Source organism: Sciurus carolinensis, chromosome 3 (genome assembly GCF_902686445.1).
Source record: "Sciurus carolinensis chromosome 3, mSciCar1.2, whole genome shotgun sequence".
Lineage (NCBI taxonomy): Eukaryota > Metazoa > Chordata > Mammalia > Rodentia > Sciuridae > Sciurus > Sciurus carolinensis.
Window position 1 is genome coordinate 23,043,847 of NC_062215.1, and position 21,560 is coordinate 23,065,406.

The following is a 21,560-nucleotide window of genomic DNA, read 5'->3' on the forward strand; positions in this document are numbered from 1 at the left end:
GAGCCTTCAGGGGCGGAGGCGGCGGCGGCGGCTGAGGTAGAGGAGAGAGCCCGAGCGGGGAGCCAGGCTAGGCATCGAGCGGACGGCCAAAGGCCCGGCTGGGTGGCTGGAGCCGGTGCTGGCTGCGCTGCGCTGCGCTGCTCTCCCCTCCGCTCCGACGGCCTCTCCCATGCACTGAGGGCGCCCGGCTGGGCCGGGCCGGCGGCCGGAGGGGAGGCTCCTCTCCATGGTCCAGAAGAGCAGCATGTCCCGGGGCCCTTACCCACCCTCCCAGGAGATTCCCATGGAGGTCTTCGATCCCAGCCCACAGGTGAGGTGTGGAGCCGGCCCGAGGGAAGAGGGCCGCACCCGCGGACCTTGGGGTCGGCTGGAGGGACCCCGGAAGGAAAGGGTCATAAGCCCGGCGCTTAGGGGAGAGGGGTGCTCGGGCCCCCTCCCCCTCATTCTTGCGGGTTAATGATTGGCCCGGAGTTGGGCTGCGGTGCTGGGAGGGGGCGGGTGGGCTGCCTGTCACCCTCGCCTCCTCTCCCCCGCGTCACGGTCCCTGCTGCTCGGGTACCGGCTCCAGTGGCTGAGGTGGGGGTGTTGGTTGGGGGATCTGGGCCTTGAGAAGGGGAGGTTGAGGGAGGCTGGAGATCGAACCAGGCAAGGGGGGCGACGCAGAGCACGTTTGGGGGAGCCGGGCGGGTGTGGGTGGGGCGGAGGTGGCACTGGGAGATGGCAGAGGCGATGGTCAGAGGGCGGTGCCAACAGGCCTTCCAAGCCTCAGACCCTGGTCCTCTAGGGTGTAGAAGGGTCCATCCCTGGCCCAGGGCCCCCTCCAGCCACCTCACTCCATCTGTATATGGGACCAGTTCCCCTCTCCCTGACACCCACGTTGGCTTATCCCTCCTCCGCAGCCCCGAAAATGCCTCCAAAGTTTGGAAAGTTGGAAGGATGCCAACTCACACTCCTGGAGGGGCGGAAGCTGTTTTAACTGGGGGAGGGGATCTGTTGCCCCATCCACTGGCACACTTTTCCCATGCCCCTGTAATACTCCTAGGGAGGGACAATCTTGGGAGTGGTGAATTCCCATAGAGTGACCAGCATAGTCTGGGTGGTCGTGCCAGGACATTTCTCTAGGACATGTCCTTCCCCAAGGATGGCATTAACTCTTGTATTGCTGTGGCCAACCTGGAACAACTGTAACCACCACAGTATTGTGGTTGATGGGTGTGTAGGGGGGTCAGGTCAGACCTAAAAATACCTCTATCCTCCACCCCAGGCCCCTTGGAGCCTGGGAGGCAGCTGACTAGGGCCTTCCTTTCAGCTGTCCCCTGTCTCTCTGAGCGCCACTCCCTTTGCCCAGCCTGAGATGGTGGTGGTAGCGTGAAACTCTGGGGTTCACTGTGGAATCTTCTTAGGTTTGTAGGGAACTGCAAAACTTCTTTGGGTATATGTCCAGTTTGAAAGAAGAGGAGGGGAGGGAGGATCCTGGAAGGGTTCCCCAGGTGTTCTCTCCCATCATCCATCTTTCTTGTACCCATGTCCCCAGAGCCAGAGCTGCAGTCTGGTCTTGGCTTATCTAGATTCTTTGGCTTAAGAAAGTCTGGGTTGGAGTCTGGGGGCAGGGACTTGGAGGTCTGAGCCCTCCATCATTCTGCCCATTCTGGATTGGACTGGGGCTGAGTGTTTATGTTGAGTTGGGGGAGGGTGAAGAAGCAACTCCCTCTTAGGAGGCTGGAGATACCTGAAGACTTAACCTGAATGTGTGGCCACCTGACTAGTACACGTCCCACCCAGGTCACCAGCTCAGTCAATGAGGCCACCAGCCTACTACCCCTGGGACCTGTGGGACTGTGTCCTAGGCTTGCCTTGGGGAGGAGCCAAGGAGCCTTCAGATTGATGTAGTCACGTTGGTACCATGAGTATGGGACATGGGCAGTGGCAGCTGAAGGGTAGAGTGGATCCCTTTTGCCCCTTTGGGGAGCAGTATGGCCACTGATTGTGAGGAGAAGAGCTGAGAGAAAGACCCTCCAGGGCAGAGATGGGAGTGGGGAGCAATATGGGCTCCCATGAAGGCAAGCCACAGTTGGGGTTGGATGTTTAAAAATATGGTTCCCAGAAATCTAGCTCTGGGCCTCTAGGAGCTCAGAGCTGCCATCTCCTCCCCACTCTGGGGGAAGAGAAGAGTTGGGCTCAAGGGAGAAGCCAAGCTGGGCCCTGGTTCAGTGATCCCTCTTCTCTCTGGAGGCCATTGGCACACTCAGACCCCTCAGCTCCAGCTGAGGGGGTGTGGGAAGGAACTTCCCCGGCTCTCTCCTCCACCCCCCCCAGCACTGCAGGCAGCCTCTCCCTTCCCTGGAGGCCTCTGCAGCCTGCCCAGCATCTTAATTAGCTTTGCTGCCTAATGAGCCTCCTGCTTTTCAGGCCTCCCCTTCCCCAGCTTCTAGGTTGTTTGGGGGGTTTCTGTGTGTGCCCCCAGGCTCCTTGCACTATTCCCTAGGCATGACTGTGCTCTGGGCTCTCTCGGCGGGATGGGAGACCTTTTCTCCTCTTGGGCTGTACCACCTCCAGAAGAAGATACAGGGGAGTGGGGGTGGGGCTGTGCGAATCAGAGACCGATATTCCCAAGACTTGGCAGTAGCTGTGGATCTGGTGGGTTGAGGGTTGGGAAAGGTCCTTTTCTGATTCCACTCTTGTTCCTTCCTGGCCTCTCCAGGGCAAATACAGCAAGAGGAAAGGACGGTTCAAACGGTCTGATGGGAGTACTTCCTCAGATACAACATCCAACAGCTTTGTCCGCCAGGTAATGGGGAGGCTGGGCTGAGAGGAGGGAGGTGGCTGACTGGTGGAGGCCAGCACTGGTGAGCTGGTCTGCGGCTTTCTCTAGGCACCCTTCCCCGTGTCATTTGTCACCTGCCTGGAACCACCCCAACACCCCGACTCCTCATGACCTCTCCTGGATATGCTGGCAGCTGCACCCACTGCCTCAGCCCACGCCCCCGCCCAGCCCCTCCCCCAGCACCAGGCACCAGCCCCTGCTGCCTGCCTGCCTGCGTCATCTCATTCAGGGACAGCCTGGCCTGCCTCCTTCTAGCTTGCTTCGGGCTGTCACCCACTCCCCCTGCCGGCTGTCTGCTTCCATGTCCTCCCCCAGAATCTGTGACAGGGTGGGGTGGAGGCAGGTGCTAGGAAATGAGGAGCTAGGGCATTTGGGTCCTTGGAGCCTTGTTTAGGTGGGGGTCAGAAACGAGTTCCCCACATCCAGTCGTGGCTCTCTTTAACATTCAGAGAGAAAGTGTGATGGGGATGGCGGGAGGTGTTTGATTCTAGAGAGGACTGTGGCCCAGCACCTGTGACTGAAGGGGATAACTGAGAAAAGCTTGCTGGCTCTCCTGCGCTCAGTCCAGAAGCTGCCACTCTCCTCTTTTCTAATTCTCAACCCTGGGCCATCCTAGGCTCGGGAGAGGCAGTGAGGGAGGCGTGTGGTTGCTATGACTACTGAGTATCTCAATAAAGCCTGATACCCAAAACAGGCGAGAGGGGCTTGGAATCAGACAAGGAAAGGAGTGCATTAAAGAGATGACAGGCAGGGCACATGAGGGCAGAGAACTGTAGGGAGGAGGAGTTCCTTGGAGGTGAGTTTGCTTGGGGCCAGGAACAAGAGGGTAGTGGCAAGATTGGAGTGAGACCCTTCTTTTTGATTCTTCTGTCTCTACACTTGACATACATGGGCTCAGGCCTGATTTGGGAGATTCAGAAGGGAGGGCTTCGTCCAAGCATCTCCTAAGTACACAGACAGAAAGTCCTTTCTTCAATCACTCCCTCATCCCTCCTGTTGCAGAACTGGGCCAGGGCCAGGGCCAGGACTGGAAAGAACAATGGTGTGTTTTGTTGCCTCTCTTGGAAGATAAGAGCTTGGTTCCTTCAGTATTTGGTCAGCCAAGGGGGTCAGACCCCAGCCTCCAATACTTCCTCCTCTTAGCTCCCAGCTCTGACCCCAGTAGGTGGCAGGAGTGGGGGGGCAGTCCTTGCCACATCTCTGAGCTAAATATACCCTAGCAGTTTGCACATGTAGCAACTCTGCTTGTAACCTGAGCCCCCTGGGGGGACGGGCACTTTGGGCCACCCCTTAAGCCAGTGGGGCCGGGCACTGAGGGCGCCGGGATGGAGGCGCCCAGCCGGACCCTTGTGGTGGTGAGCTGGGATGGGGTGAGGTAGTGGGTGGGTAGGACAGCCCTTCAGGAAAACTGGTAGAGGGCCTCCACGCCAGCCTGTCTCCTTGCCTCCTCACTGTTTGCCATCTCCCGCCATTTCTGGGGTGTGCATACGTGTGTAAGTGTGTGTGTGTGTGTGTGCATTTGTGTCTGCAGGTGCCTTGGGTCAGTGAGTACCTCTCTGCCTGTCTATCTGCTTCTGTTTCTCTGTCTCTCTGGGTGTCCGTCTCCTTGGTTGAGTGCTCCCATCAGGAGGGATGGAATGGTGGCTTAGCCGCTTTTTCCTCTCCCTGGCTTGTGTCTCTTTCCTAGCCGCTTTGTAGTGCCTCTTCATACCCAGGCTACTCTTTCCCCTGCAAATCTCCCATTTTTATGATTTGACTGGGAAAAGGGGTGGGCACCTGTATGACCAGGGATTTCTGGGGAGATGTAGGACTTTTTCTTCATTCTTTCCTGGGTCCCCTCCATACCAAGCCAATGGACATTCCCAGCCAAGTGACCTTTCATGCCCTCAGGAAAAGTCCCTCATCTCTCTGCAGTCCTGCTCCTTCACATTCTCTCCCACCCTGTTGCACCATTCCAGAAGTCACACTCAAATCCATAGTCCTGTCTCCTATCCTCACATGCCTCCCACCTACAGGGACACAGACCTGGCGTGGCTCCCTGGGTGCATTTGGTTATGCACATGCCATAGACACACCTTCCCAAACACACTTGCCCTGGCATTTGTGGTGCACTCATGAATCAGCATGCTCATGAACTGGACTATGAGGTCTGTATGGGCTACATGTGTCTCACACATAGGTGTGCACCTCTAGAGGAGTCCTTAGTGCCCCGGGTTGGTCAGAGTAGTCAAAGCTAGTTTCCTGGCACACCCAGACTTCTGAGCCTGCCTTAACCCTGGGACCTAGATAGGAAAGTGTCTGTCTCATATTCTTCTCTTTAACTTGCCACATCTGCCTGTGCCACCCCTGAAATCTCGGGTTCTGTTTTGTATCGTATGCGAGATTGAGGGTCAGCTTTGAGTGGGGTGGCCTGATTCAGACAGTGCCAGCTAGAGGTAGAGGGCCACAAGGTGGGAGTCCTGTCTTCACCTACTCTTGAGCAGAAGATAGCAAAAATGCTGTTGACCCTGTCATGCTGAGCAGGCTGCCCACTGGCAACAGTGCAGAAAGCCAGGCCTCAACTGGTGGCTGCAGTCCCTGGAAGGAAGGCCACTGGGCTTCTGCTGATTCTCCTCGGGCAGTGATGCTGGGGGCAGGGCAGGAAAGGAGGAGCAGGGAGTGGAGACTCAGCCCCTGGCATTTCTCCCTTGTGCTGTGCCCCTATCAGGTTCCCACCCCTCCCAGGACTCCAAGCAGCTGTCCTTGGACATGCCTTAACCCTCTGCTTGCTGCTGTCACTCTTTCTAGGGCCACGTTCTTCCCATGGGCCTGTAAACCTTGGCATCTTCCACCTCATACTACCCTGTAGGCTTGTGGCATCCTACTGGGCCTCAGACCTCCATGATGGGTGGTACCTTCAGGCCTTCCTGGTCCCCAGGGTGAGGGGAGAGTGCATTGGCCCTGAACCAGCCCCGTCTGCTTTCAGGGCTCAGCAGAGTCCTACACCAGCCGCCCATCAGACTCTGACGTGTCTCTGGAAGAGGACCGGGAAGCTTTGAGGAAGGAGGCAGAGCGCCAGGCATTAGCTCAGCTTGAGAAAGCCAAGGTGAGCAAAGATGAGGGGAGGGGCTGTGGCATGATTTCTCCCACGCCGGGGTCTCAGAGAGCCTGGACAGACCCTGGATCAAGTCTTAGCTTGGTCACTTCCGGCTGTGTGTCCTGAGACTCAACATGCCTTGGTTCTTCCCCTGTATAATGTGGGTATAATACCTGCCTCCTTATACAGTATGAGAAGCGCCTGATAATGTTCCCACATGTGATAGGAACTTGACAAGTGCTGAAAATATCTGCTTCTACTGGGCATGGTGGCTCACGTGTGTAGCCCTAGCAACTTGGAAGTCTGAGGCAGACGAATTGCAGATTCAAGACCAGCCTCAGCACTTTAGTGTGATCCCTCTTTTTAAAAAAGTGGGGGTGGGGGGCTTGGGGATGTAGTTCACTGGTAGAGTGTCCTTGGGTTTGATTCCCAGTACTACACAATGAATGAATGAATGAATGAATGAATGAATGAATGAAAGAAAGAAAGGAAGGAAAAGAAAAATGTCTACTTCCTGGAATCAAACTTCTTGAGTTGGAATCTCAGCCTGACTTTTTTTTTTTGGTGGGGGGTACTGGAGATTTAACCCAGAGGTACTTTACCATTGAGCTACACCTCCAGCCCTTTTTATTTTGTATTCTGAGATGGGGTCTCACTAAGTCAAGGAGACTGACCTCAAACTTGTGATCCTCCTGCCTTAGCTTCCCAAGTGGCTGGGATAACAGATGTGCATCACTGTGTCTGGCTTCCACCCCGACTCTTAATTGCTGTGGATATTAAGCTAGCCACTTCTTTTCTGAATTTCAGTTCCCTTATCCATTAAAATGAAGATACCTCTTTTTGCCGTGTTGTTTTGCTACCATAGTGGTGCACATGAATGTCCTGGTTAATGCTCTTGGGAACATCAACAACGTTGGGAAGAAGGAAATGCTAGGTTCTTATTAGGTCCTACTTCAAGGTCATCCTCTGGTTTCTAATTGTGGTGATGAAGTGAGGTTACTTTGGAGATTTAAAATTATCGATGGTCATGGAGCTAGGAAGATTGTGAACCCCCACCCAGCAGGTTAAACAAGTGTGGAGTGGTCGGCCTCAGATTCAGTATGTGGTTCAAAGATCTAGAAAAATGGCACAGTGATGTGTGTCTCTAGTCCTAGCTATTCAGGAGGCTGAGGCTGAGGATCATTTGAACCCAGGAATTAGAGGCCAACCTGGGCAATGTTGCAGAACTGTCTCAAAAAGAGAAGAGAGGAAAAGAGAAAAACGGCAGCACGATCTGCTTTCATCAGTTTGATTTCATTGTTCTGACAACCTCAGCTGACATCCTGGACCACAAAGAAGCAAAGCGAAAACACATAGGAGGGAAAATCCTGGGATTCTTTTTCTAGTGATGAAATACATACATATAAAAATTAATTAATTAATTAAATGAAGATAATAACAGTAATTCATAGGAATTTTGTGATGAATAAATGAGATAATGCATGTGAAACCTGTAACAGTACCAGGTATACTAAACAGTAGCGACTGTCATTATTACTATTATTATTATTATTATTATTATTACTATACTATTATTATTATTTTGTGGTCTTGGGGATTAAACTCAGGGACACTTTACCACTGAGCTACAGTCTCAGCCCTTTTTGTTTTTTCTTTTGAAACAGAGTCTTGCTCATTTACCAAGGTGGGCCTTGAACCTACCATTCTCCTGCCTCAGCCTGCTGAGTTGCTGGGATTGCAGGCATGCACCACCAAGCCTGGCCTTGCCCTTCTTTTATTTTAAAAGTTAGCATACATAATAAACCATCCAGTGTGTGTGTGTGTGTGTGTGTGTTGTGTGTGGTTGTGTGTGTGTGTGTGTGTGTGTGTGTGTGTTATTAGTTGTAGATGGACACAATACCTTTGTTTTACTTATTTATTTTTATGTGGTGCTGAGGATTGAACCCATTGCCTCACACGTGCTAGGCAAGTGCTCCACCCCTGAGCTACAACCCCAGCCCCAATTTGTTTGTTTGTTGGTTGGTTGGTTGGTTGGTACTAGGGATTGAACCTAGGGGTGCTTTACCACTGAGCTTTATCCCAACCCTTTTTAATTTTTTTTTTTTTTTTTGAGACAGGGTCTCACTAAGTTGCTGAGGCTGGCCTCAAACTTGTGATCTTCCTACCTTAGCCTCCCAAGTTGCTGGGATTATAGGTGTGCGCTGCCATGCCTGGCTCCTCCAGTATACTCTTTTTTTTGGGAGCGGGGTACTGGGGATTGAACTCAGGGGCACTTGACCACTGAACCACATCCCAGCCCTATTTTGTATTTTATTTAGAGACAGGTCTCAGTGAGTTGCTTAGCACCTTGCTTTTGCTGAGGCTGGCTTTGAACTCGAGATGTTCCTGCCTCAGCCTCCTGATCCACTATATGTTTTAATGAACGAGTCACAAAGCAAACATCTGTGTAATCCCTACTCCTGGCAGGAAGTTGTATAGTACAGTATAGTTTAACTCTCTGGTGACCCTCACCTGTGTGTTTCCTCTAGACCAAGCCAGTGGCATTTGCTGTGAGAACAAATGTCGGCTACAATCCATCTCCAGGGGATGAGGTACCTGTGCAGGGAGTGGCCATCACCTTTGAGCCTAAGGACTTCTTACACATCAAGGAGGTGGGGAGAGTGCTCGGCATCTGGTGAGAGGGCAGGGATTGGGTACCAGGAGAGGAGCAGCCAGAGCACCAGTGGGGAAAAAAGCCTCTGAGTTGAGCAGAGCTGGGCTGAATCTGCTGTGTGACCTTAGATAAATTTCTCCACCTTTCTGAGCATCTAATTTTCCATTGGCAAATGGGTGACCAAATACTTAGGTCACGAGGCCGATTTATCATGAGGTCTCTAACTAGAGCAGCAGTGTGTCAGGGCCTTGGATGTGCATTTACTTCTACTGTCTGTCTGCAGCAGGGTGGTCCCCAGGGAGGGAGGAAGTGGGGGACTCTCACCTCCTTTCCATGACCAGAGAGAATGCTAGTTTCAGAGTTATCTTGAGACTTGGAGGGCTATCTTCAGAGGCTGGAGTCGGGTGGGCACCTTTAGGGGTGCCATCCTCCAGTAGAGTAGGCAAATCTGGGGGTTCCCACAAAGGGTGACTGCTGGCTTGCACCTCCAGTTCTCCTTTTGCTCTCCCCCACCCTACCTGCTGTTGTTTTCAGAAATACAATAATGACTGGTGGATCGGGCGGCTGGTGAAGGAAGGCTGCGAGGTTGGATTCATCCCCAGCCCTGTCAAACTGGACAGCCTGCGCCTGCTTCAGGAACAGAAGCTTCGCCAGAACCGGCTCAGCTCCAGGTATCTGGCAGGGGGCGGGCACTGCCCACCGGGTTCCAGGAGAGGCCATTGGCCAGGACTAGGCCTCAGGGCTGACTCTGACCCCAAGGGCACAGAGCCGTCACCATGGGGACTGGAGAACTCCAGAGGGTGCAGCTTGTACAGGACAAGACTCCCCCATGCCCACGCCCACCCCTGTGCTCACAAGCTCCGTTTGCCTCCCTGCCCACGCAGCAAATCAGGTGACAACTCCAGTTCCAGTCTGGGAGACGTGGTGACTGGCACCCGCCGCCCCACACCCCCTGCCAGTGGTAAGAGATGCTGCCGGCCCTGGGGTTGGGGGGAGCTCCTGGAGGGTGGTCTCCCCACTGTCTCGACCTCTTTTCCCTGTAGTAGGGGCACCCCAATTCTTAGTCCCCAAAACACATGCAGTAGCACCCCCTCTATGAACGATAGGGTACCCTGCAAGCTGGGCCTGTCTTGTCTCTCCTCTCCCCTTTCTTTGGTAGCTCCATCTCTCTACCTGCCCCTCCCCGCCCCTGCCCCCATTCATTTCTCCAACCCTGTTCCATTCACCTCTTCTTCTTTCTTTTTTCCCCATCCCCATCCCTGTGTTCTGTACTGTGTCTCCACGTCCATCTCACTCCTCTTCTCTCACCTCCTTCCTCCCTCTCTTCTGACTCCTGTCCAGGTAATGAAATGACTAACTTTGCCTTTGAACTAGACCCCCTAGAGTTAGAGGAGGAGGAGGCAGAGCTTGGTGAGCAGAGCAGCTCTGCCAAGACTAGTGTTAGCAGTGTCACCACCCCGCCACCCCATGGCAAACGCATCCCCTTCTTTAAGAAGGTAATTCTTGCTGGGTTCTTAAGAGGGGATGGTCAGGGCCCAGCTTTTGGCAGGGAGAGGGGGCTGGAGTGGGTCCAGATGTGGTGTTAGCCTGTCCTGTGGGCTCAGAGCTTTCTGTGGAGCTGGAGGGGTGTGTGGAATGGGCACATCCCTTTCCACACACAGCCCCGCTCTGGCCCACCCCCAGGAAGGGTTGATTCTTGCCCTTGGAAGACTGCCTACCCTGAGGAAGCAGGGTCTGGTGGTAATGAATCCTGACCTTTGCCCTCATTACCAATGGAATGGAATATTCTAACGGATACCTCCACTCTGGCTTCTGAGAGGAAAATTGAATGGCATTCCTTCTTTGCCCTTTTCTACTTCCATTGGTGGGCACATGAGGGGCTGACTGACTCAGAGCAAGATAGTCAAGGGAACCCTTAAAACGGACAGGTTGATATGCACTGGGGACAGGAGGTGGGCACCAAATTAGGGACTGTCATTTTCTCCAGTTCTTTTCCAAGACTCAGAAAGGGGGGTCTGATCATTACCAAGTTCACTGGACTGCCTGTCAGTCCTGCTCCAACCCTGGTTCAGGACTACCTCTGGCTCCCCCTTGGCATGGGGACCCGTCCCCTCTCTCTGGCTCTGTCTGTCACTAACACGCATGCCCTGTTATCTCTCCTCGTCTGCCCGCTCTCCCTCCCTCTCTTGTCCTGGCTCCTTCCTTGCCCTCTGCCCCTGCCTGGGTGCCCTCCCCTCTTCCTTTCCCTCCCCTCTCCTGGCAATCTCTGGACCCAGCCAAACAGAAGCAGAAGTCGGTGAGTATCACAGCTTTCTGTGTCCCCTCTCCCACACCTGGGATGAGCTGGGGGACCTTCTAACACCCGTTCCCATATCTGCCTCCCTTTCCCCACCCTTCCTGGTTCTCCATGGCCATCCCTACCCATCCTCACCCTGATCCCCACATCTGGGCTCTGGGACCAGGGGGAGGAAAGGATGCATGGGGGAAGCTTGGAGGCTGGAAGAGAGGTTCTGATATCACCTCCACTCTGGGATTTCCCCTCCCTGCTTCCCTCAGACAGAGCATGTGCCCCCTTATGACGTGGTGCCTTCCATGAGGCCCATCATCCTGGTGGGACCGTCGCTCAAGGGCTATGAGGTAGGAACCCTAGAGGGGAGTGGGCCCGGAGGAGCCCAAACCTCCAGAGAAACACCATAGGAATATCTTCAGACTACAGAGAGATCCCCCAGAAGGGCGGCCCAGATCCCCAGGGTGTCATCCCTAGAGGGCTACAGACCTTCAGAGAAAAACTCCAGAGGGGCCTGACCCAGGGGAGACCCATTCAGAAGGGCCTAGTTCCCTGAAGAAACTCCTGAAGAGCCCTCCCAGAGCCCTACCTAGAAGGACTTTTGGAATCAGAGACTGCATGGGAGGCCCCTCAGACCCAAAAGGGACCCCTCCACAGAGGTCCCTTCATCTCAGGAATTTGAAAAGAAAGTAAAATGCCCACCAGCCCAACCTCCTGAGTGGCTTTAAATGCCTAACTTCTCTTCCCTCCTCCCTCCAAACACCCAACCCCAGGTTACAGACATGATGCAGAAAGCTTTATTTGACTTCTTGAAGCATCGATTTGATGGCAGGTAAGACCCTGGGAGCCATCTCCCTACACCCACCATGGCTCTCTGCTGCTGGGAGGAGAAGGATGTCTTGGGACTCTTGGACTGAGGGTCCCTGACTCCTTCCTCCTCCCTGTCCCTAGGATCTCTATCACACGGGTGACGGCTGACATTTCCCTAGCTAAGCGCTCCGTTCTCAACAACCCCAGCAAGCACATCATCATTGAGCGTTCCAACACACGCTCCAGCCTGGGTGAGCTGGGCCTGTCTTCCTTACTCCCCACTTCAGGGCTGCACTAGGGTAGGGTGAGGGGTGGTGGGTGGGAAGACCAGAGGCGTTCCCTCCACCCACTGCTTCCTGGGGGCTGCCTTACATTCCCCCTCCCCATGCCTCCGTGCCCCCAAGCTGAGGTGCAGAGTGAGATCGAGCGGATCTTCGAGCTGGCCAGGACTCTTCAGTTGGTGGCTCTGGATGCTGACACTATCAACCACCCGGCCCAGCTCTCCAAGACCTCGCTGGCCCCCATCATTGTTTACATCAAGATCACCTCTCCCAAGGTGGGTGCATGGTTTATAAGGAGTGTTCCAAAGCTGGGCTGCTCAGGACTCTTCTGCTTCTTACTACCTGGGTGACTTGATCCCCGTGAGCTTTGGTTTCTGTATGAGACTATCGTGCAGATATCGTGAAGATGCTTACCACGATGCAGGCACAGCACTGCAGAGGGTCTGCTACAATACACCTCATCATGTGTTAGCTGTGATTAATATTATTAGGGTCATGTAGGCCAGTCCCCAGTCTCCACTTTGGTTAGCCTACTGTGATTGTACCAGAAAACTGAAAGAAATCGTTTTTTTTGTCCCAGTGTCACTCAGCTTCTTGACAGTTGTGGGGTCTTTCCTGTCTTTGATATGAGCCTTTTTCTGCTATACTGTCCTCATTCAGACTTTGGTAGAGAATATTGGTTGGAAAGCTGGTTTACTTTTTTGTCAGGTTGTGGCTCCATGAACTTTTCCTTCCAGATGTTAGTAGGGATTTGAGAAACATGGAAGAGTTTAGGCAAAGGGTTTAAAGTTCGAAGATGGCACAAGGTTCAAATCCTTGTTCTGGTTGGTCGATACGCTTATTGTTGGTTTGTTGTTTTTATTAAGTTTGGGATCTGGGGGGAATTATTTAGTCTCTGAACCTCAATTTCTTCACCTACGAAATGGGGTTATACTCTCTTGTGGTGTTATTATATTTGTTGCCTGGGATCAAACTAAGGGCCTGACACATGCTAAGCACATGCTATTCCTCTGAGCTACCCTTCAGCCTCTCTTGTGTTATTTCTTTTCTTTCTTTTTTTTTTTTTTTTTTTTTGTGGTGCTGGAGATTGAACTAGGGTCTTATGCATGTGAGGCAAGTACTCCACCAACCGAGCTATATCCCCAGCTCCTCTTGTGTTATTTCTGAGAGGACTGAGCTAATTGATGTAAAGAGCCCAGCATATACTGTTTGGTTCCTGATGGCAGCCAGCGGTGGTAACTATTATTGCTCCTTGATAGCTTCTTATAAGCTGAGCATCCTGGGCCAGTTACTTGGCCTTTCTGAGTCCTTAAGTTTCTAATGAGATAAAAGGTGATGGGATTTAAGTATTTGAGGGAGGGGAAAGTTGAAAGGATCAAATGAGATAATGGATGCAAAAAACACTTTGTGACCTAGAAAGTAACAAAGGCTTTCATTTTGCCCACTGAGATTAAGAGTGGGGACTCAGGAGCCAGACTGTCTGCATTTCCTACCCAGGCTGTCATTTACCAGCACTGTGTTCCTTTGGCAAGTCACCTAACATCTCTGTGCCCTAGTTTCCTTATCTGCCACATAGGCATGCTCACATAATTGTTGTGAAGATTAAATAAATGCATTCGTCACAACATGCAAAATGTGTGGTACCCAGTATATCTGTTTTATTTTTTTTTTTAAGTTTTGTTGGGGCTGGGGATGCAACTCAGTGGTAGGGTGCTTGCTTAGCACACACAAGGCCCTGGGTTTAATCCCCAGCACCTTCTCCCCAATGTTTTATTTTCAAATAATCTCAACAGAAGTATTGCAACAAAAGTTCAAGGAACTCCTGTTCTTTGAATACCCTTCACTCAAATTCACTAATTTTTAAAAACATTTTTAGTGGTACTAGAGATTTAACCCAGGGGCACTCTACCACTGAGCTACACTACCAAACTCTTCTTTATTTTTATTGAGACAGGGTTTCACTAAGTTACTTAAAGCCTCATGTCTTTCTCCACATACAACCAAAAATTCACTAAAATTTTAACAACTTTAATTAGGACAGAATTCATATTAGTTGGACATGGTAGTGCATGCCTGGAATCCCACCAACTTGGGAGGCTGAGGCAGGAGGATTATAAGTTTGAGGTCAGCCTCAGCAATTTAGCAAGGTCCTAAGCAACTTACTAAGACCTTATCTCAACATAAAATATAAAAAGAGCTAGGAATGTGCCCCTGGGTTCAATCCCCAGTACCAAAACAAACAACAAACAAAAAAAACCCAAACAACAAAAAAAGAATTCATATATTGTTTCATTCGGTCATTTATTTTATTTTTATTTATTTATTTAAGTGCTAGAAATCAAACCCAGGGCCTTGTGCATGCTAGGCAAGTGTTCTTACTGTTGAGCTATGTCCCAGCACTTATTTAGCCATTTCAAGTGCACAATTTAATTTTTTTTTCAGATTCTCTAATTTTTTTAAATTTAATATTTTTGGAGAGGGATGCTAGAGGTTAAAGCCTGGGTCTCTTAATGTGGAATATGCACTCTACTATCGAGTCACATGTCTAGTCCTTATATTTAATTGAAACTTTTTTTTTTTTTTTTTTTTGTCGTACTGGGACTCAACCTCAGAGCCTTATGCATGCTAGGCCAGTGCTCTACCACTGAGCTCCACCCTCAACCCAATTTTATTTTTTAATAGAGTGCATGCATAGCATGTGTGAAGGCCTGGATTCAATCCCCAGCACACAAACCAAAAAGATTGTATGCCTTTATTCTATATGCTTCAGCATGTATTTAAGAGCAAGAACATCATCTTACATAGTCATAATATAATTGTAAAATTTTAGAAATGTTACCTAAAATGCAGTTCATATTTATCTTTCACCAGTTGGCCCAATAATGCCCTTTAATAACGCAACCTTTTCCCTAATCCAGGAATCAAGCTGGGGTCACCTGTTGCATTTAGTTGTAGGTCTGTTTTCTTCAGCCTTTCTTGTCTTTTCAGGACCCTGGCATTTTGGAGGAAACAGGTCAGCTGTTTTGTAGACTGCTCCTCAGTTGGGATTTGTTGGATGTTTTCTCATAACTAGATTTAGGTTTTTCATTTTATTATCACTATCATTATTATTGGGATGACAGTAATAAGAATAGCTATCTCATAGTGCTATTGTCAGAACTAAATTGATGACCTAAAAAGCACTGAACAGCCGACTGATGTTGTATGTGCCTGTAGTCTCAGCTGTTTGGGAGGCTGAGGCAGGAGGACAAGGCCAGCCTGGACAACATAGTGAGACCCTGCTTCCTCTACCCCCACAACAGGCATAGAACAGTGCTGGTACCTAGCAAGCACCCTCCAAAGGATGTCAGCTGTTGCTAATATGGGTTAGGGGAAGGGAGTGAGCCAGGAGAATCAGCAGGTTAGACCAGGGTAGAGGGGTGGGGAAATAGTATCACTACTTTTCATGTAGCTCTCAAGGAGAGGTTGTCATGAGACCCAGAAAGCCTGAGCATTGAATAGGGTGGACGTAGGGCTGGTGAGGTCATTTCTGCAGAGGTGCTCAAGGCTGAGTGTCATGGAACATTCCGCCATCCTGACACTGACTCGGACCAGAACGTGCCTCTTTAACCTGGTGCATTGCCTGGGCCCCTCTAACTCCTCCTCCTCCTCTCTCTAAACCAGGTACTTCAGAGGCTCATCAAATCCCGAGGGAAGTCTCAGTCCAAACACCTCAATGTCCAAATAGCAGCCTCGGAGAAGCTGGCACAGTGTCCCCCTGTAAGTGCTCAGACCTCGGGAAAGGAACGGAGGGAGAGGGCATTTGGGTTTACCTGGTTTCCTCTGGCCTGCACTGGAGACAGAGTGACTGGGAACACCTGGGCCAGGTCTGTAGGTGCAGACGTGTCTTGGAGGAAAGAGGGCTGGACAGAGTGGGCTGAAGCACCCCTTCTCCGTGGGGAACCAAGCCCCCTCTTACAGCTTAGGTTGTCTTATCTCTAGAATGAGGGAGTTGGGCTGAGTTGGATTATCAGACCTCTTGCTGTTCTGCCAATTTGTACATCTGAGCGTTCTCCTTCCCTTCCTGTACAGCTAGAGACCTTTTTTAACCTTGTCCTTCAACCCCCTTGGCTCCACCCACTGCACCCAGGCCACACCCTCAACCCTTTGGCCACGCCCCGCTCATCCCAGCCCCGCCCCTAACCCCACCTTCACAGGAAATGTTTGACATCATCCTGGACGAGAACCAATTGGAGGATGCCTGCGAACACCTGGCCGAGTATTTGGAAGCGTATTGGAAGGCCACACACCCGCCCAGCAGCACACCACCCAATCCGCTGCTGAACCGCACCATGGCTACCGCAGCCCTGGCTGCCAGCCCTGCCCCCGTCTCCAACCTCCAGGTACAGGTGCTCACCTCCCTCAGGAGAAACCTCAGCTTCTGGGGCGGGCTGGAGGCCTCGCAGCGGGGCGGCGGCGCAGTGCCCCAGCAGCAGGAGCACGCTATGTAGCGGGTGCCCCGCCCATCTTCCCTCCGACCCTGGAGTGCAGGGAACATGGGGAAGGAAGGGAAGAGCTTTATTTTGTAAAAAATGTGGTGAGCGGCAGCTTCTGGTGTCTGTGGTTTTTGGTGGGACTGGGGTTGGCTGGTGCTGCCTCCCTGGGCCCGGTTCCACAACTAGGACTAAATCTGCTGCCCATTGGACATGAGGCCTGATGGGGCCGCTTATAGGAACAGGGACTAGGAAGAAAATAAGAGGAAGACTGATCTACTCATTTACTGAACTCCACACCCATTTTAGACCCAAAGTGACAGGGGCCCTTAGACTCAGGGAAACCCATAGAGCAGGGGTCTTTAAATCCAGAGAGCCTGCCCTTCCCCTGGAGCCCTAACTCCAGGACGCCCCTAGGAGGGACCCAGAATGGAGCATCTTCTGTGAGTTGATGCTGTGCCCTCCTCTATTCTTCTCCCAGTTAAACAGAGTCCGGGAAAGGCTGTCCTGTGGGTGCTTCTTCCAGCCTCTCCTTCCCATGGGAGCCACAGCCCATCTCTGAGACCATTAAGTATACACCATTAAGTATATGGTTCTAGGTTAGCATCAGAGAAAATTCATGAAGTCATTCTAGACTGCTGCTTTTCAAATTTGTTTTCAGCTACAGCCACACCGAATTTTGGTGGGAAGCTGAGTATATAGATGAGGCATCCTTGTTCAGTTCAGAGGCAGCCAGGGCCCTGCCCTCCCCATCACCTCCCTAGGGATCCTGGAAGCACTTCTATGCTCTCCTTACCCCACCCTACAACTTCAGGAAACAGGTTGGAAACTGCTGCTATAGTCTAATCCCCACCACACTGCAACCAAAAAACAGCTACAGAGAGGGAAATCATTTTGCTCAGGGTCACACAGCTTGAGGTGGTGGCAGGGGAAGGACTTGAACCCCACCCAGCAATCTCTGTGGTGGCAGTGGCCATCAGCTCACCTTCATGTGGCATTTGGTGATTAGGACGTTGGACCATCTGATGGTCTCCATTGGAGGAAGAGGCCCATCAACCTTCCCCAGCTGGCTGCTTTGAGTCCTTGTGGGTAGAGAAGGAATCCCATCAACCTTGTAGGGAATGGGAGAAGCAGCGTGGGGTTCTGGAAGTCTGTGATTGAGGTTTGATGTGGGCTAAAGAAGCTGGGTCAGTGAGTTTGAGCTGAAATCTCTTACTGTATTTGGAAAACTGGAGACATTGACTAACCCAATCAACCACTGAGTGGCAGTACTAATGAGCTGTTAATGATGATTAACCCCGAGGCAGCATTAATAACATGCATTGAGGAAGTGGTGACTAATTGTTCAGGGGCTCCCTACCATGGTTACCAGGAGAATTCATGCATCTGAGGTCTGATGAAGCTGGGCATCCTGTCCTAATAGAGGAGCAGATGCACCGAGGCCTGTCCACTGGGCTTTAGTGCCCCTCTCCCAAAACCAGCGACCTCTTTCAGCCAGGCTGGGTGCCTTGGTGTCCTCACTAACCTGCCTTGCTTTGTTGTGTTTTTCTCACCCCTGCCTGATCTGCATGGTGTGTGCCGTCTGTCTGCTAACCAGGGACCCTACCTTGCTTCCGGGGACCAGCCACTGGAACGGGCCACCGGGGAGCACGCCAGCGTGCACGAGTACCCGGGGGAGCTGGGCCAGCCCCCGGGCCTTTACCCCAGCAGCCACCCACCAGGCCGGGCAGGCACCCTGCGGGCACTGTCCCGCCAAGACACGTTTGATGCCGACACCCCCGGCAGCCGAAACTCTGCCTACACGGAGCTGGGAGACTCGTGTGTGGACATGGAGACTGACCCCTCAGAGGGGCCAGGGCCTGGAGACCCTGCAGGGGGCGGCACCCCACCAGCCCGGCAGGGTTCCTGGGAGGATGAGGAAGAAGAGTATGAAGAGGAGCTCACTGACAACAGGAACCGGGGCCGGAATAAGGCCCGCTACTGTGCAGAGGGCGGGGGTCCGGTTCTGGGGCGCAACAAGAATGAGCTGGAGGGCTGGGGGCGAGGCGTCTACATCCGCTGAGAGGACAGGGGCCACAGTGAGAGGAAGGGCTCTGAGCCCAGGGGAGGGGAGGGACAAAGGGGCTCATCACCTGAGACGTGTCCGGCCTCCGGGGGGCGCTGTCTCCCTCCATTCAGATGCCTTGGCTCAATGTTTGGGGTTTCTTTGGTGGTATCATCCCAGTTCCCGAGAGGCCCTTGAGCCCCAGCTGTAGGCTTATCCCTACCTGCTGTAGATGGATGGGGGATACCCACCTTTCTGAAGTGTCCCCTTTCCCCCATCTTAGGGGGCTCTTCTCCCAGAGAAAAGGTGCACTTCCTTAACTTTCTACTCCGGGTTCAAAGTGAAGGTCCTAAATGGGGCGACCCTTCTTTTTCCATAACTGGGGTATTTGGAGAGTTGGGCATTTTTCTTGGAGAGGGAGGACACAGAATCTTCCCCCTGGGGCTCTCTTCCCCAAACCCCAGATCCAGGGTCCCTCACCATGCCCACCCGCCTGCCCACTTCCTGGCAGCATTGTCTGGTAGGTGAAAGGTATAGCTTGAAAACCTGAAGGGAGCTCACCTTGAGGAGAGGGGTCTGAGTGGAAACTGACAGGCATCAGCTGCCCTCTTGTCCCTGGCAATGCTGGGGCCTGGAGTCCTAGAACCCTGAGGAGTGGGTGACCCGACCTGCTGCTACCCACCCCCACCTCCATGCCTCAGCTCTCACCTACCCCAGGAATGAGCTTTGCCTACAACATCCCCTGCCTGCTGCCATCAGAAGAAGGGGGCCCTCTGCATCTGAGCCCCCCAACTCCATGCCATTGGGTGTGGAGACCATGGAACACTGGTCCACCTCATTCTAAACCAAAAAAACTGCTCCTTCACCTTCATCCTGAGGCCCCAGGAGAGAGGCCCTGCGGGTTGGTGTCCAAGAAGTGACCACCATCCTGGGGTTGCCTGGTTACCTGGGGACCTCAGATCTTCCCCGGGGGGCTTGGCTGCTGCTGCTTCTCTATATTTGCCTCTTGTGATCCTGTCCTTCATTGGTGTCCATTTCCCCCAGGAGAGGCCTTGGTAGCCCCTGGGGTACCCTCTGCCTCAGCATCCTCCACAGCCTAGCAGCCCTGCCCCTCCCCAGCATCCCAGCTGGGCCAGAGAGAGCCGATTGTGCCAACGAGGACTGGGCCCTGCCCGGCTGCCCACCTCAGGGATGGGCACCTCAGGCCTGTCTCGCCACCTCCTGTGCCAATGTTGTCGTGCCCCCACCTGGGGGTGGGGTGCAGCTTCCACTTACTGGTTAGAAGACACCACTGCCCAATCTTTCCCTCTCCCTGTCTGGTGTCCTGTGCCCCATCTGTCTGTCTACTTGTCTGTACTCTTCTAGGAGAAGTATTTTGCCACATAAAAAACCGCCGTCCAGTCCTTTGCGGCCACCTTCCAGCCTGCTTCTTTGTTCCCGCCACACAGTGGTCAGCCTAGCTGCCTCTGCACAGAGAGCTGTTGCCAGAGGCGAAGAGCCAAGGGGAGGTGCAGGAAGAAGCTGTGCTCTGGGTTGGTGACTCAGGAGAGACAGTGCTTGGTTTTGTGGCTTTCTGAAGTACGTTCAAGCCTGACACCGGCGGGGGCCAGTCTTAAGCCCGCACCTTACCTGTCTCCCCTCATGCAGAGCCAGGGGAAATGGCAACCCGGGGTGTAGTTCAGTGCAAAGTCTTAAAGACACATGCTTGTTCCGCTCTTGTGGCCTCACTGACCCCTGAATCTCAGGAAGGGGGACTGAACTTCCGGCTCCACGATGCCCAGCCGTTACTACCATCACCTATATCTTACCTCACGTAGCACCTGCAGGTTCTCTCACCCTCCTGGTTCTTGTTTCTGAGGTTGGTGACTCTGGGGGACCAGAGCTCCTGGAGCCCAAAGTGTGTGTATATGTGTGTGGAAGGAAACAGACACCGGAAAACCTTCAGATAAGTTGGCAGATCAAAGAGGAACTGGCAGACCCAGGTGTCAGGTGGCTGACTGGAGCACCCCAGAGAGTTGATGGCAAAGTTGAGAGCCAGGTCTCTGCCTCCAGCTTGGTACTCTTCCCACCACCTTCCCATGGGATCTATCATTTGGTCCTGTGTTTATTCACTGAACATACATTTATTAGGCACCTCCTAGGTACCAGGAGCAAGTTGAAGCGAGAGCCACAGGCAATTTCAGTACTGAACACTGAGTTGTTTGCCACGGGAAGTACTGGTAATGTGGGAATCTGGAAGAGGCTCGTTCTTAACCTGGGGAAATCCAGGAAGCCTTCCTAGAGGAGGCGAAGATTGCTTGGAGATTAGAAGCAAAGTAGGGGTAGATAAGTAGGAGAATGTTCAAGGCAGAGGAACCAGGGGACATGCATGACAAGTTTTTGGCACTTCACTAACAAAGCATGTTGGTGAGGTGGTGGCCAAAGAGGGGTTGATGGGAGTGGGTCATAGTGGGCCTTGAGTCATGTTAAGGAATTTAGTTTTTGCTGGGCATGGTGATGAACACCTGTAATCCCAGTTACTCTGGCGGGAGAATCACAAGTTCAAGGCTAGCCTGGGCAACATAATGAGACCTAATCTAAAAAATGGGGAAGGCACTGGGGATGTCGCTCAGTGGTAGGCCACTCCTGGGTTTAATCCTCTGTACGCCAAAAGGTTTGTTTTTTTGTCCTGAAGCTGGTGCTCAGAGATTGAAGGATTATAAGCAGCAATGACAAGATTGCTCTGGTTGGAGCAGGAATTGGAGGGCCTCACTTGGAAACAGCTGGGCACTACAGATGGAAAGGAGGCTTTGCCTTAGACCACAGTGACATCTAGCAGTTAGAATCCAGAGCTCTTGAAGAGCGTGTAGAGGTAGCCAGTGAGAAAGAGGCATCTAGGGTGATGGTGGATGGTAGTCTTCCTAGACAAAAGAAGCAGGTGAAAAAAAACAGATTTGAGCAGAAGTGATGTGTCCAGCTTTGCATAAAGGGGTTAAAGGTTCCCTGTGGGACATTCGAGGGGAGAAGAGAAGACAGCTGAGCACAATGAGCTGCAGCTCTACAGAGAGGTTTGGCATTTTGAATCAAGGGCAGGGATTAACTCCAGTTTCCAGATAAAATTCAGAGAGGCTAAG

At 52.3% G+C, this 21,560-nt stretch overlaps 1 protein-coding gene across 5 annotated transcripts; it reads left to right on the top strand.

Annotated features, from left to right (window-relative positions):
* Cacnb1 (calcium voltage-gated channel auxiliary subunit beta 1) lies at nucleotides 1–19,866 on the top strand. Of its 5 annotated transcripts, none has more exons than XM_047546321.1 (14): nucleotides 1–310; nucleotides 2,702–2,788; nucleotides 5,790–5,909; nucleotides 8,429–8,551; nucleotides 9,088–9,224; nucleotides 9,438–9,514; nucleotides 10,830–10,849; nucleotides 11,110–11,190; nucleotides 11,614–11,672; nucleotides 11,792–11,901; nucleotides 12,055–12,206; nucleotides 15,595–15,690; nucleotides 16,128–16,313; nucleotides 18,001–19,866. In XM_047546321.1, the coding sequence occupies exons 1-14, from the start codon at nucleotides 227–229 to the stop codon at nucleotides 18,463–18,465; spliced, it is 1,797 nt and encodes a 598-aa protein (XP_047402277.1). In that variant the 5' UTR covers nucleotides 1–226; the 3' UTR covers nucleotides 18,466–19,866. The 5 variants fall into 5 exon arrangements, with proteins under 5 accessions (XP_047402277.1, XP_047402276.1, XP_047402279.1 ...); XM_047546320.1 differs by lacking the exon at nucleotides 10,830–10,849 and adding an exon at nucleotides 9,895–10,049 and having other exon boundaries at nucleotides 2–310; nucleotides 18,001–18,482; XM_047546323.1 differs by lacking the exons at nucleotides 10,830–10,849; nucleotides 18,001–19,866 and adding an exon at nucleotides 9,895–10,049 and having other exon boundaries at nucleotides 6–310; nucleotides 16,128–16,517.
* The last annotated feature ends 1,694 nt before the right edge of the window (nucleotides 19,867–21,560 follow it).

Bases quoted from the DNA above. Each gene is read 5' to 3' on its own strand.
- Cacnb1 (XM_047546320.1), top strand. From the start codon at position 227: ATGGTCCAGAAGAGCAGCATGTCCCGGGGCCCTTACCCACCCTCCCAG. The intron at 5,910-8,428 runs GTGAGCAAAGAT...TGTTTCCTCTAG, and splicing joins CTCAGCTTGAGAAAGCCAAG to ACCAAGCCAGTGGCATTTGC. The intron at 11,673-11,791 runs GTAAGACCCTGG...CCCTGTCCCTAG, and splicing joins AAGCATCGATTTGATGGCAG to GATCTCTATCACACGGGTGA.